A 13,011-nucleotide genomic window follows, 5' to 3' on the forward strand; every position below is an offset into this window, starting at 1 on the left:
GGGGGACTGTAACTACCGAGAGGAGTACTTCGCTCGTCGATAACTCCAGAGGCAGGATATCCTTACTAGCTCAGCATAAATAATTGAAGGGACATGCGTTAACTATTAAACTAATCTGAATTGATTTTAGCAATATGCAACATATAATACTAGATCGATCGTGTTTATCTGATTTAAATAGCATTAAGGGACCTAGCATGATAATCCAATTTCCCAAAAATATCATATTTATTAGGCGTGATAGAACAATCAGATTTAGTTAGTTTAACAGTTCATAAAAAGGGCGAGGAAAGAAATTAAATCATCGAGAAGGGGCACATTACGACGCACCCTTGAGAGGTGCGTCACGGTTCTCAGAAAACTAACCACTTTGACTTTGCTATTTCTCCTTTTTATTTAACGAATCTCAATTATGGGACAGGATACGTTCTGTTCGATTTATGGATCGATTGCGACAGAACGCGTGAACAATTTCGCAGCGTGAGGCTTAGGCTAAGGGTTGGAGTCAATACTCAGAATATAATTGTGTGTTGTGTGTGTTCTTTTCACGTCGAATTTTGGGGATGTATTTATAGGGAAGAGTTCGTGGAAAGATAGAATTGCAGAGTTCTAATCCACAAAGAATTAGGAAAAAACACGTACCCAGGTATTTTCAGCGCCCAGGCCTGGGCGCCGAAGATTTCGGCGCCCAGAGCCAGGCGTTGAAAATAGGGTCTGGGCTGTTTCTTAGTCAGATTCGGATTCCTGAAATCCGTAGTGTTTGAGACTTAATCGAGTCTTTTAATGAGTATTAACCTTGTGACGGGATGCGTCTGGGCCCATTACGAACTCTAGGCTCGTTAGGATTTTAATTAATACGTAACTCTTATTTCCGAATCATATAAGGAATAGGATTCTCGCAGTTTTCTATCTCATTTAGGATTTATGTTGGAATGAAACACCTAATTCTGACAGGTTTCTATCTTTTATGACTTGCCACTTTTAGAAGCTACCCTTTACGGCAGTTACTATTTTTAGCAGGTTTCTATAAATAGCAGTTTTCCATAAATATCAGGTTTCGGGTGAAATGAAAAGGGGAATTGAGATTCGTTTATTTTATAGGAGATGCGTTGTCAAGTGGATATTTACGCTTTCATCATCGAACCTTCCCTTTCGGGAATGGGGACAAAAGTAGGTGTCTACATAATGCAATTGATGTAATCTTCCATTAATTTTCGGATTCTTTGTGTTAATTTCTTAATTTTACTGTTGTTTTTGGATGGTAAAAGGAAATTTTGAGTATCACCTCTAAACTAATCAGCATCACAAGCCAATCATTGAATCTTTTTCTTAAAAGAAATTATGCAAGAATCAGTCTGCAAATAAATGGAAAAATTGGAATGGTTTAGAATTGGGGTCATTGGTTGGGGAATCGGGGAGTGGATGGATTGGTGGTGAAACAGTTCAATTGGATTGGCTATGGTGATACCTTGGATACCGGTAGCGGTGTGGAAAATGGTTATGGTGGTCTGATATATGTTTGTAGTGGTATATTATATAATTTATGGTGGTATTAGGCAATGGGGTTTTTGGGTGTGGATTATCTTTCTTATATGGGTTTCCTGTTCATTGATTTTACAATGCTGCTGCCATCTTTGGATTTTCATTTCTGCATCTGCCAAAAATATAGATAATTTCAGGTCATATTCTATGTTGCTTTGTTGATAAATAAGGTGGTTGTTGTTAGGAAACTAATTGTCTTTATTGAGTTTATTCAATTAACACTAAGAAGTCTGTCAGTGTATTAATTTAGAAAAAAGGACCAACATTCTAAAACAATAACTTGCAAAATAATCAGCTCAAATTCGTAAGAAAAAAGCAAAATTGGTAATACCCATAAGAACTGCAGCAGACAAACTGACATCTACTGACATTGTATTAGCAGTTTCTCTGGTGGCCATTTCGGCATGATACAGTACATGGTTTTATATTTTCATGTCAAGAGGTTGCTTAATTTAAATTATGTTGATCTCTTGATCATTGTTGAGGCTTGTTGTGAAGCAACATGATTCAGGTGGGATTTTTGTTGTTGGTTAATGAACTGGTGGCTGACATAGTAAACCAAACCATAAGCCAGTTATGACCTCTTTTAGCTGGTCTGAAAACTTGCTTTAAATTGGTTGAGTAGTTATCAATAACTGGATATAGATATAGAAAAAATGGAAAAACTCCCCACTTTTAATGTCCAATAATTGAACTGATTTATCACTAGATCTAGTAGCTATGCAATTAAAGAATACATGTCACAAGACACACTGAAAGCAAAGTAAATGCAACGTCAATCTCAAGAGATAAGAAAAGTAGAATACAACTTGTTGCGATGTTTTTTTCCATGATATTTTGGTACTCGGTTGATTGCAAATTGATACTTGGTTGATTTCAAATTGGTACTTGGTTGATTTCAAATTGGTACTTGGTTGATCGCATGTAGTGTGTTGTATATATATATGATTGCCACTTATGTGCTATAATTACCTTATGTTTTCTGTTTTTTCTTTATTCTATGATAATTAAATAGGACATTATGGAGTCAAAGAGTCGTGAGTGGATGCAGTGCAAAAAAAGTGACCCTAGGTATAAGATTGGTGTGAAACAATTTATATAGTTTGCTTTTTCACAAAAAAGTGTCAAAGATGTGGTGTCTTGTCCGTGTGTGAAATGCAACAACGAAAGGAGAAAATGTAGAGATGAAATAGAGTTGGATTTGCTTAAATTTGGAATTTTTAAGAGTTATACACGCTGGTTGCGGCATGGGGAAAGCATCAGTGATCAGGCAACTCATAACAATATCATAAACGAGTCAAATGAATTCCAGGAGCATGAGCATGATGAAATGTTAGATATGCTACATGAGGCATTTGGAGTACCGCTAGAAAATGATGTTGAGGGAGAGAGAGATAAAGTGAGTGAAGGTGGAGATCCTAAAGATGCAGCAGAAGCTTTTTACAAATTGATGGGTGATCTTGAGTTGGAGCTATATCCTGGGTGTAAGCAATTCTCTAAGTTGTCCTTCTTAGTTAAGTTGTTTCACATAAAGTGCTTAACTGGAATACCCGACAAAAGTTTGGAAATGGTTCTTAGCCTATTCAAAGAAGCATTACCTAAGGATAACACTTTGCCAGAATCTTATTATGAAGCTGAAAAGATCATAAAGAACTTGTCGCTTGAATCCATTAAGATTGACGCATGCCCTAATAACTGCATGTTATTTTGGAAGGAGCATGCCGATGCAGAGGAATGTGTAAAGTGTCATGCTTCTAGATGGAAAAAGAGCAAACCAAGTAGCGAATCTTCTACCTCACAATCTAAGCCTAAGAAGATTCCTAGCAAGACAATGCGTTATTTTCCGTTGATCCCTAGGCTTCAAAGAATTTTCATGCCAACCAAAACCGCTGCAAGTATGAGATGGCATAGCGATGAACGTGTTGATGATCCTGATGGAGTAATGAGACATCCAGCGGACTCCAAAGCCTGGAAATCATTTGATGAACAATATCCAACATTTGCCTCCGAGCCTCGAAATGTTCGCCTCGGTTTAGCAAGTGATGGGTTTAGCCCCTTTAGAAATGGACATATTCCCCACAGTACATGGCCGGTAGTTCTTATCCCGTATAATTTGCCTCCATGTCTTTGCATGAAGCAACCATCTTTTATTCTCTCTATGCTTATCCCGGGTCCTAAGGGGCCCAAAGATAAGATTGATGTTTACTTGCAACCTCTAATAGAGGATTTGAAGTTGCTTTGGGAAGTTGGTGTTGAAACATACGATGCCTCAAAGAAAGAGAATTTTAGAATGTTTGCTTCTTTGCTGTGGACTATAAGTGATTATCCTGCATATGGTGATCTATCTTGTTGGAGTACTGGCGGAGCTGTTGGTTGTCCTTCTTGTAACAGTGATACTTGTTCTAGGTGGTTGTCAAATGGGGGAAAACATTGTTATATGGGTCATCGTAGATTTTTACGTATGGATCATATGTGGAGATACGATGGAAGTACTTTTGATGGGAAGCAAGAGTTAAGACCAAAACCTAAGCAGTTATCTGGTGAGGAACTGCTACAACAGGTTAATGATGAACAAGCTGCTTCAAAACATACTTCAAAAAAGAGGCGACGCACAAAGAAGAAGGAAAAGGCAACAAAATTATGGCGAAAGAAAAGCATTTTCTTTGAATTGCCATATTGGAGTAGTCTTTTAATACGCCATAATTTGGATGTGATGCACATTGAAAAAAACGTATGTGAAACTTTACTTAGGACATTGCTAGATATTGAAGGGAAAAGTAAGGATAATATGAAAGCACGTTTAGATTTGGAGGAAATGAACATAGAAAGTCATTGCATCCTATAAGGGATCCTAATAATCCAACTGAGATCCCAAAAGAGTTCCCACCAGCTCCTTTTACCTTATCTTTGGAGCAAAAGAGGAATCTGTGTAACTTTTTGACTAGTGTGAAATTTTCGGATGGGTATGCTTCAAATATTTCACGAAATTCCTCACTTAAAGAACGTAAACTCTCTGGGTTGGAAAGTCACGATTATCATGTTATCTTGGAGCATTTATTGCCTCTTGCCATACGTGACTGGCCCGTATCATTGTCCGCTCCACTTATTAAGTTGAGCGAATTTTTTAGAGAGTTATGTTCTAAAGCATTGAAGATTGACGAGTTAGAGAAACTCGAAGAGCAAATTGGTGTTACCCTTTGTGAGTTGGAACGAATTTTCCCACCATCCTTTTTTGTGATTATGATGCACTTACCCGTACACCTTGCAAGTAAGGCTTTGATTGCTGGGCCAGTTCAGTATCGATGGATGTACCCTATTGAAAGGTATGCGAAGTTATGTTATTTGGTATTTCTTTTTTTTGGTTGATAATAGTAAAATATTTACTAGTGTTTCTACGTACTTAACAGATATCTTAGCAAACTAATAGGGTATGTACGCAATAAAGGTCACCCGGAGGGATCAATGGCAGAAGGTTATCTTTTAGAGGAGTGCTTGACATTTTGTTCGAGATATATGGATGATATAGAAACAAAATTCAACAAGCAAGATAGAATTTATGATGATGATGGTGATGATGATATTAGTTCAACTGACTGCATTCCTATATTCGGGATAAGAGGTAGAGCATTTGGGAAGGAAAATCCTCGTTTATTTAGTACAAAGGAATGGGAAGAAATTCACTATTATGTGTTGAACAATTGTAAAGAAGTGCAACCATTCATCGAGTAAGTTTGTAGTTTGTGTTCCATTCTATATACTCTCCGTTTTATGGTAAAATTGTATAACTTTTTTGAAATATTTATCATAGTGAGTACAATCGCGATGCGACAAATGCCACGGGGATGGTTTCTTCACGTAAAAGAAAATTCATTCAATGGTTTAGAGATCAAGTAAGAATTTTAAAATAACGAAATCCTTTTTTAATAGTTTCTTTTTATAATTGTAGCAATCCTCTAAAACCTATATTTTGTTTATTTATAGGTCACAACATTGTCTAAGAGAAAACATCCAAGTGCTACCAATAATTTAATATCATTAGCACACTCCAGATCGTGCGGTGGTGTCTGTCAATGGATACATGGTTAATGGGTCGATGTATCGCACTAAGGACAGTGAAAGGGGGAGAGAAACACAAAATAGCGGCGTGGTTGTGAAGGGAGAAAGTGGAGCTTCAAATCTAGAATATTACGGCCTTTTGCAAGAAATCATAGAAGTTCAATATATTGGAGGAAATCTGGTCATTTTGTTCAAATGCGATTGGTGGGATGTTCATACCCAGGTCAAAGGAGTAGGGAAAAAAACAACTTTCTCCCACCGATGTCAGTTGCCAAGTTATTAAGATCAAGACCGAACAAGGAAAAACAAGCAACACATGGATCAAAAGAAGTGGAAACAATTAAAGCAACCCTCTCAACTTTTCAAGAAGGTTTATTTATTTGCTCATTGGAGTTTGAATGTTATTTCGTATATGGTTAAAGTACACATTTATTAGAAATTGACGAATCTTTAATTCACGTTTGCTAGACCGTCAACGACAAAAGGCGTTAAAGGATAGGCAAAACAATAATATCCATAGAGGTATAAGTTATTCTTTTTATTTGGTAAATAAGCATTATATTAATAATTGCAGCACATTCCCCCTACCCCACCCCCAACCCCCCCACCTATCAGTCTGGTAAAATATTTTATCAGAACATGTATTAAATCTACATATTCTGATACTTAACATGAAAATACATTTGATTTAGAGCATGATGAGAGGCAACTTGTTGAGAACAATGATAATAATGCTGTAGAAGATCAAGAAGGCGGTAACGATCTAGACGAGACAAGAAACTATGGTTTAGAAGATCAAGAAAATAATATCATTTCAAACATGTTGAGAAATCATGATCAGGAGACACTTGCTGACAAGGAGGGAGAAGAGGATAATTCTGGTATGGCTTATTTTATACTCTCTAATTTAATATTTTTTCTTCTTTGCAATGGTATTGAGTCAGGTTTAAGCTATATATACAAGTACTACAGCAAACAAGAAAAAGAAGAAAACATACAAGACCGTCACTCCTAGAGGTCCTACAAGAAATCTTCAAATGGCAAAAATGAGACCCGGTGAGAAGAAAAAAGTGGATTTCAACATAAAAGGCCAACCTATTGGTGTGAATAGAGCTTGTCTTGCAAGTTATTGTGGCTCCCTTGTTAGAGATCCTCTTAATGCCCCACTTCAAAAGTTGAAAGTATTTTCAGAAATTCCAGAAGAGAATAAGGAGAAGATGTCGGATCTTGTTCTGGTATAAGTTTTTCTTGTTTAGTAATAAATAATTTTCATATACTTTTCGTGTCGTATTTGTTTTTACTAAGAGTTGTACTTTTGTTTGCAAGGAAAAATTCGATATTGGACTTGAGGATGATCAAGATGAAGGGGAACGTGAAAAAATAAAAAAAATAAAGGAAAACATATATCATGGGGTCTTTGAATAAAAAATATAGGAATTATCGTGCAAGACTGAAAGCTGATTAATATGATATTGAGAGCACAGACGAGGAGAGGCTTAAAGAAGAAAACAAGCCACCAAATGTTGACAAAGATGACTGGGAATGGCTTGTTGAGTACTTTGGATCAGACGAGTTTAAGGTAATTACGTATAATATTAATCTTTTTCCGTATACCCGTCCACGATCTTTCTACTTCTCATTTTCCAATTAAATTTACATAATATAGGGTAAGAGTACAAGAAATACCGAAAATCGATCTTACCAAGATGCCGGACACACTTCTGGTACAAAGAGTTTTGCTCAAAAAGTTGAAGACATGGTAATACTCTCTGCTTGCTACGATTTTTGTATTAATAAAAAAAGAGTAAAATATCAATTTGCTAATCTATTTTTCCTTTGTAATACTAGTTTGAACGTGACAAAGTAATGCCGACCATGCTGAAATTGTACGAGGAAACTCATTCAAAAAAGGATAAGACACCGGTTACTGAAGTGGCAAAAGAAATAATGGTAAGAAATGAATGCTTTGATATATATACTAATTGCTAATTGTTGATGTATTTTAATTTTTCCATCGTTTCAATACTTCTGTTAGTTACATATGTCAATGTTAGAACTTGAAAAATAAAAGCTTCTATGAAGCAATATGTAGTGGTTATGTGTTTCTCAATCTTTTAGTAATGCTTAACGATTTTTTTTTGCGCAGTCAAAAATGAAAGAGCTTTTAGCGCAACGTGAGGCGGGAGAAATAAAGATGACAGATGAAGAAATCTATGCAAAAGTTAAACCCATTGGTAAACGCGGTCGTGATCGTGACAAGGGAGTAAGCCCCTCTATTACATCATTATATGGGTCATTCAGTGAAGGAGAAAAACTGCGAAAAGAAGCTAATGAGGCAAAGATTGAGGCAAAGGAGGCCAATGAGAAAAATGAAGCACTTACGAAAGAGATGAAAGTCATGAAAAAAATATGGAACTTATAAAAGGGTTCATGGGAACAATATTTGATCGTTTGGGTTTTGATATGGATGAGGTAATTTGTTAATTAAAACTATTATATGCTAGTAGTATATTTAATTTTTTCTTAATTTTTTTAATTATTAATATATATTACATTATAATTCTATAATGGCAGTTGTATGCGGAAGGGGATGGGGATGGGGATGGGGATGGGGATGGGGATGAGGAGGGGGACGAGGATGAGGATGAGGATGTGGACGAAGAGCATGGTGAGGTGTTACGTTGATCTGTTACGCTAATCTGCTACTGTTGTTACGTTGATCTGCTGCTGTTACGCTGTAAACTGTTGTTGCTGTTGCTGTTGCTGTTGCTGTAGCTGTAACTGATGTTGCTGTTGCTGTTGCTGTTGCTGTAAGCTGTAGCTGTTGTAACTGCTGTAACCTGTAGCTGCTGTAACTGCTGTAAGCTGCTGTAAGCTGCTGTAACTGCTGTTGCTGTAACTGCTGTAAGCTGTTGTTGCTGTAAGCTGTTGTTGCTGCTGCTTTAAGCTTCTGTTGCTGATGCTGTAAACTGCTGCTGTTAGCTGCTGTCTTGCTGCTATTTTTTCGTTTTGTTAGACTTGATTTGACTTTTCAGTGACTTTTTTTTATGCACCAATCTAGCGAAGTTTAAACCGTCAGGAGTGATAGTAATATCCAAATATACCAATTAGACATCTTCTAAGACATGTTATTTTTGTGGTTTTTGTTTGTTTTGGGCTTGCTCGTTGTTGCAAGCTCTAAGGTGTTTTTTTGTTTGAGATTGGACAACAATTGATGTTCTTATTTGTTAATAATATTATTGGAGTTGATAAATATTTGATTCTTATCAAATTTGGTGGTTACTTTTGTTATTTTATCAATACACTATCTTTATTTTCGTTGCCTTTAAACACCTTTTATGACAATATTAAATTGCATCTAAATATAATCATTTTAAAAACAAGATGTTGCCTCTAATTATATATAGTTGCATAATTAAATGGTTGCCCCTAAATATACGTCGTTTTAGAAACAACCGTTTATACTGCCTCTAATTATATTTCGAGGCAAAACCATATGGCTGCCCCTAAATGAATAGTGTCTTTAGAATCAACTTTTACTATTGCCTCTAAATATATTTTGATGCAAGGATATATGGTAGCCTCTAATTGTATTCTGGGACAAGAATATACAGATGCCTCTAATTATATTTCGAGGCAATAATATGTGGTTGCTTCTAATTATATTTTGAGGCAAAGATATATATGATTGCCTCTAATTATATTTTGAGGCAAGTATAAATGGATGCCTCTAATTATATTTTGAGGCAATAATATGGGGTTGCCTCTAATTATATTTTGAGGCAAGGATATATGGTTGCCTCTAAATGTATGGGCTTTTAGAAGCAACACATTGTGTTGCCTCAAAATGGGGCCTTTAGAGGCAACCAATAATTAGCGACGGACTTATTAGAGGCATCCACTTTTTTGCTTCAGAAACCCATTAGAGGCTAAATCCCCATTTTTAGAGGCAATTATGACTTGCCCCTGTATCCGATTTTTCTAGTAGTGTTAATTTATTGGTTTGCATATACGGTGTTCTTTTAAAGGTTTTCAAAACTCCAAGGGAGGGGCCCTTACCAAAAAGGAGTTGGATGAAGTTCGAGACAAGTGGGCTATTTACTTCAACAATTGTGAACTACCCTCAGTGTAATAAATAGAGCAGGCTTGTAGTTATTCGTGACTCTCACATTATTTTGTTATTTATCGATTTAATTAATTACATTTGAATTAATTCGGTAATATTATTGGAAATTTGAAATTTATATCATTTTTGAGAATGTCAAGCTGATGTTTGATGAAACAGAAATTATATTGCAAAATCAGAAATTATATTGCAGAATATTAGGAATTATATTGCAGATTTTTTTTTTTTTTAAAAAAAAAAAAACTCAAAAGTTGCCCTTGTTTGCAACAAGAGCAACTTATGCGCAGCTTATAAGGTGCCCTTGTTTGCAACAAGGGCAACTTATGTGCAGCTTATAAGGTGCCCTTGTTGCAACAAGGGCAACTTATAAGTTTCACATAAGGTGCCCTTATTGCAAACAAGGGCACCTTATAAGATTACAAGTTGCCCTTGTTAAGGGAAACTTTTGATAATTTTACAAAAGTGACCCCCCCATTGGTGGCACTTACGAAGGGAAACTTATAAGCCACTTTTAAGAGCAACTTATCAAGTTTTTTCCTCTAGTGAAACAAGATTCGCATGATCAATCTTCTCTAAGTCGAATGATTCTAGAAATCCCTTCCGTTGAAGTAATTCCATGCGCTTTGTGTTTATATGGCCTAATCGACAATGCCACAGACATGTGAGATCGGAATCACTAGTTTTATCCTTTTTAGTATTTATGTTATAAATGTGTTTGCTCGTATCTAGCACATACAGACCATTTTCTTGTTGTGCTGAACCATAAAACATTCCATTCAAAGCAAAAGAACAAATATTGTCTTTAAATTGAAAACTAAAACCTTTAGAATCCAAACTTGAAACGGAAATAATGTTTCTGGTGATACTAGGAACATAGTAACGGTTTTCTAGTTCCAAAACAAAACCACTAGGCAAAGAAATAAAATAAGATCCTACGGCTAATGCAGCAATCCGTGTTCCATTTCCCACGCGTAGGTCCATCTCTCCTTTATCAAGTCTTCTACTTCTCCTTAGTTCCTGCGAATTGGAACATAAGTGTGAGCCACAACCAGTATCTAATACCCAAGAAGTAGAATTAGCAAGATTACAATGTATAACATACATACCTGAAGGAGAAGCAACGTTTCCGTTCTTCTTCTCTTCCTTTAGTGTAGGGCAATCTCGTTTGTAATGACCAATTTCATTACAATTGAAGCATTGTGATGTTGAAGGAGAAGCATTTTTCCTCATCTTGCTCTTGGAAGGCGTCAGTTTCCCTCCAGGAGTGGATGAAGATCCAGCCTTGCTTTTCTTCCCCTTGCACACTTTCTTGAATTTGGTGCACCTCACATTCAAAGGGTCTTGTTTGAACTGAAGGATTCTCTCGAATTTCTCGAGCAATTCCACAAGGTCACAGAATATGCTCTCTTTCTGATTAAAGAGATAGTGCATCTTAAACCCTTCGTAATCCCTATGAAGAGAATTCAACACTAGTGCAATAGCTATCGACTCTTTGACGGAACCACCAAGTCTCTCAATTGCGAAAAAATAATCCAGACATCATATCCACATGAGACCGAATTGGTGTGTTTCTTTCCATCTTAGTTGAGTAAATGCGCTTTTGTGCCTCTAGAAGCTCGTTCTCTAGACACAACTTGTGTGGGGTAATGAGTTTGAGATTGCTCATTGAATTAGCCAATTTATCAACCCTTTTGCCACCAGTTTGGCCCTTGGGTTGAAACCTCGCACGAAATCTATCCCGAAGACGACTTAGGAGAGCATGAGGCTCAAAAGTAATGAACCTCCCTCTCCAACTTTCGGGAATAGACTTTAGGATAAACTCCGTGACAAGGTACTTGTGAAGTGCCCAACTTCTGTACCTTTCTGGAGTCATACCCTGCGCATCATAGCTAGGAAAAAAGGTTGTTCAATGACATAGTGCATGTCATTAACTTTTAAAACTTCGATAAGTTTCCTTTCCCATTCAAGAAAGTTAGTCAAGTTTAACTCGACATCCAGAATTTCCGATGATTTGATTGTTGTTATGTTTGCGGCCATTTGATTACTACATTTGAAAAGAATTTGTAATAAATAACCATTCATAACTTAATAAATTTAAAAAAAATGCTAGCATGCAATCATTAAAGCTATTAAACATTTCATTCATGCAAAAGCAAAAGCAAAACATGGTCCAAAATGAATGAAACGATTCCGAGACCCTAAAAGTCCTAAATCCTTAAACAGTTTTGGCATGTCTCAAGTATTTTAAGATTCTAGGTAAGCAAAACCTATTGCTAGTAATCTCCAAACTACTCTTGGTTAATAAATTAATACCACAATTTATCCCATTGCCACAACATAATACCATTGTTGCTTGAGTTGAAACCACAATCAACGTGATCCTTTGGGACGTCTTACCATCTAAGTCAACTAATATAGCACTTCGCTTTGGCGTAAACCTACTACGTTATATCCTTAGATTTTTGTAAGTGCTTGATTTGGAAGGCAACTTTTGAACTCAATATTTCTTTGGACCTAGTTGTTTCTATGTTGGTTCGATTATATAGTGACCTAAATCTAATCGAGTCATACAAACAACATATTCATGCATAATATACATTCATTCAAGCATAATATATATATATATATATATATATATATATATATATATATATAGGGGTCGGTTCTCATGAGAACCCCTCTTATAATGAGAACTCCTCTTTTAATGAGAACTCTCGTCCTCAACCCTTGGATTTTGATCTACGGCCAAGATTAACACGCTAAATAAAACTCATTATGATGCCTCGCTAAAGTATAGTAGAAAAAATAGACGATCAATTTTTAATAACAGCCCTTCTGTTAGTTTCTTTATCACAAGGTTCTTCAAATCTACCAATCATCTTGATAATCATCATATTAGGAAATTGCAGTACAATACTCGACAACCTATGTAGGAATCGAACCCACATCCCCTATGCATAATTTTCATAGTGCTCTACCACTTGAGCTAATAGGTTATAGCACAACTCCAACTACAGATTATTAAAAGAAAGCAAGAACAAGACTGCAATTTTCACCCATCACAAATTTCATAATTTCATAATACAGAGCAGTCATGAATTTCAGAGTTCATTCTTGATCTAGTAAATAATACAATTCCCAACTCTCTACTTTTCCCCTTTTGCCCTTTGATGCAATCACAACCAGATTTAGGAAAAGGAGAGGATCTCCTCCCACAAATTAGAAGCAAAACAATAATCCTTTTTTTAACAAAATCCAAACAATAAGAAGGGTAGACAGTAGCAAGA

At 36.1% G+C, this 13,011-nt stretch overlaps 1 protein-coding gene across 1 annotated transcript; it reads left to right on the forward strand.

Annotated features, from left to right (window-relative positions):
* Positions 1-2,563: 2,563 nt before the first annotated feature.
* Positions 2,564-5,271, forward strand: LOC110777515 (uncharacterized). Its single transcript, XM_021982123.2, has 4 exons — positions 2,564-2,613; positions 2,665-4,273; positions 4,372-4,865; positions 4,950-5,271. Exons 1-4 carry the CDS (start codon positions 2,564-2,566, stop codon positions 5,269-5,271), a joined length of 2,475 nt encoding a protein of 824 aa, XP_021837815.2.
* The last annotated feature ends 7,740 nt before the right edge of the window (positions 5,272-13,011 follow it).

This window comes from Spinacia oleracea, chromosome 4, assembly GCF_020520425.1.
Source record: "Spinacia oleracea cultivar Varoflay chromosome 4, BTI_SOV_V1, whole genome shotgun sequence".
Lineage (NCBI taxonomy): Eukaryota > Viridiplantae > Streptophyta > Magnoliopsida > Caryophyllales > Amaranthaceae > Spinacia > Spinacia oleracea.

Excerpts from the sequence above, each read along its gene's own strand:
- LOC110777515 (XM_021982123.2), top strand. The coding sequence starts at position 2,564 with ATGGAGTCAAAGAGTCGTGAGTGGATGCAGTGCAAAAAAAGTGACCCT. Across the intron at positions 4,274-4,371 it reads TGATGCACATTGAAAAAAAC|TCATTGCATCCTATAAGGGA; the intron begins GTATGTGAAACT and ends GAACATAGAAAG. Across the intron at positions 4,866-4,949 it reads TGGATGTACCCTATTGAAAG|ATATCTTAGCAAACTAATAG; the intron begins GTATGCGAAGTT and ends CGTACTTAACAG.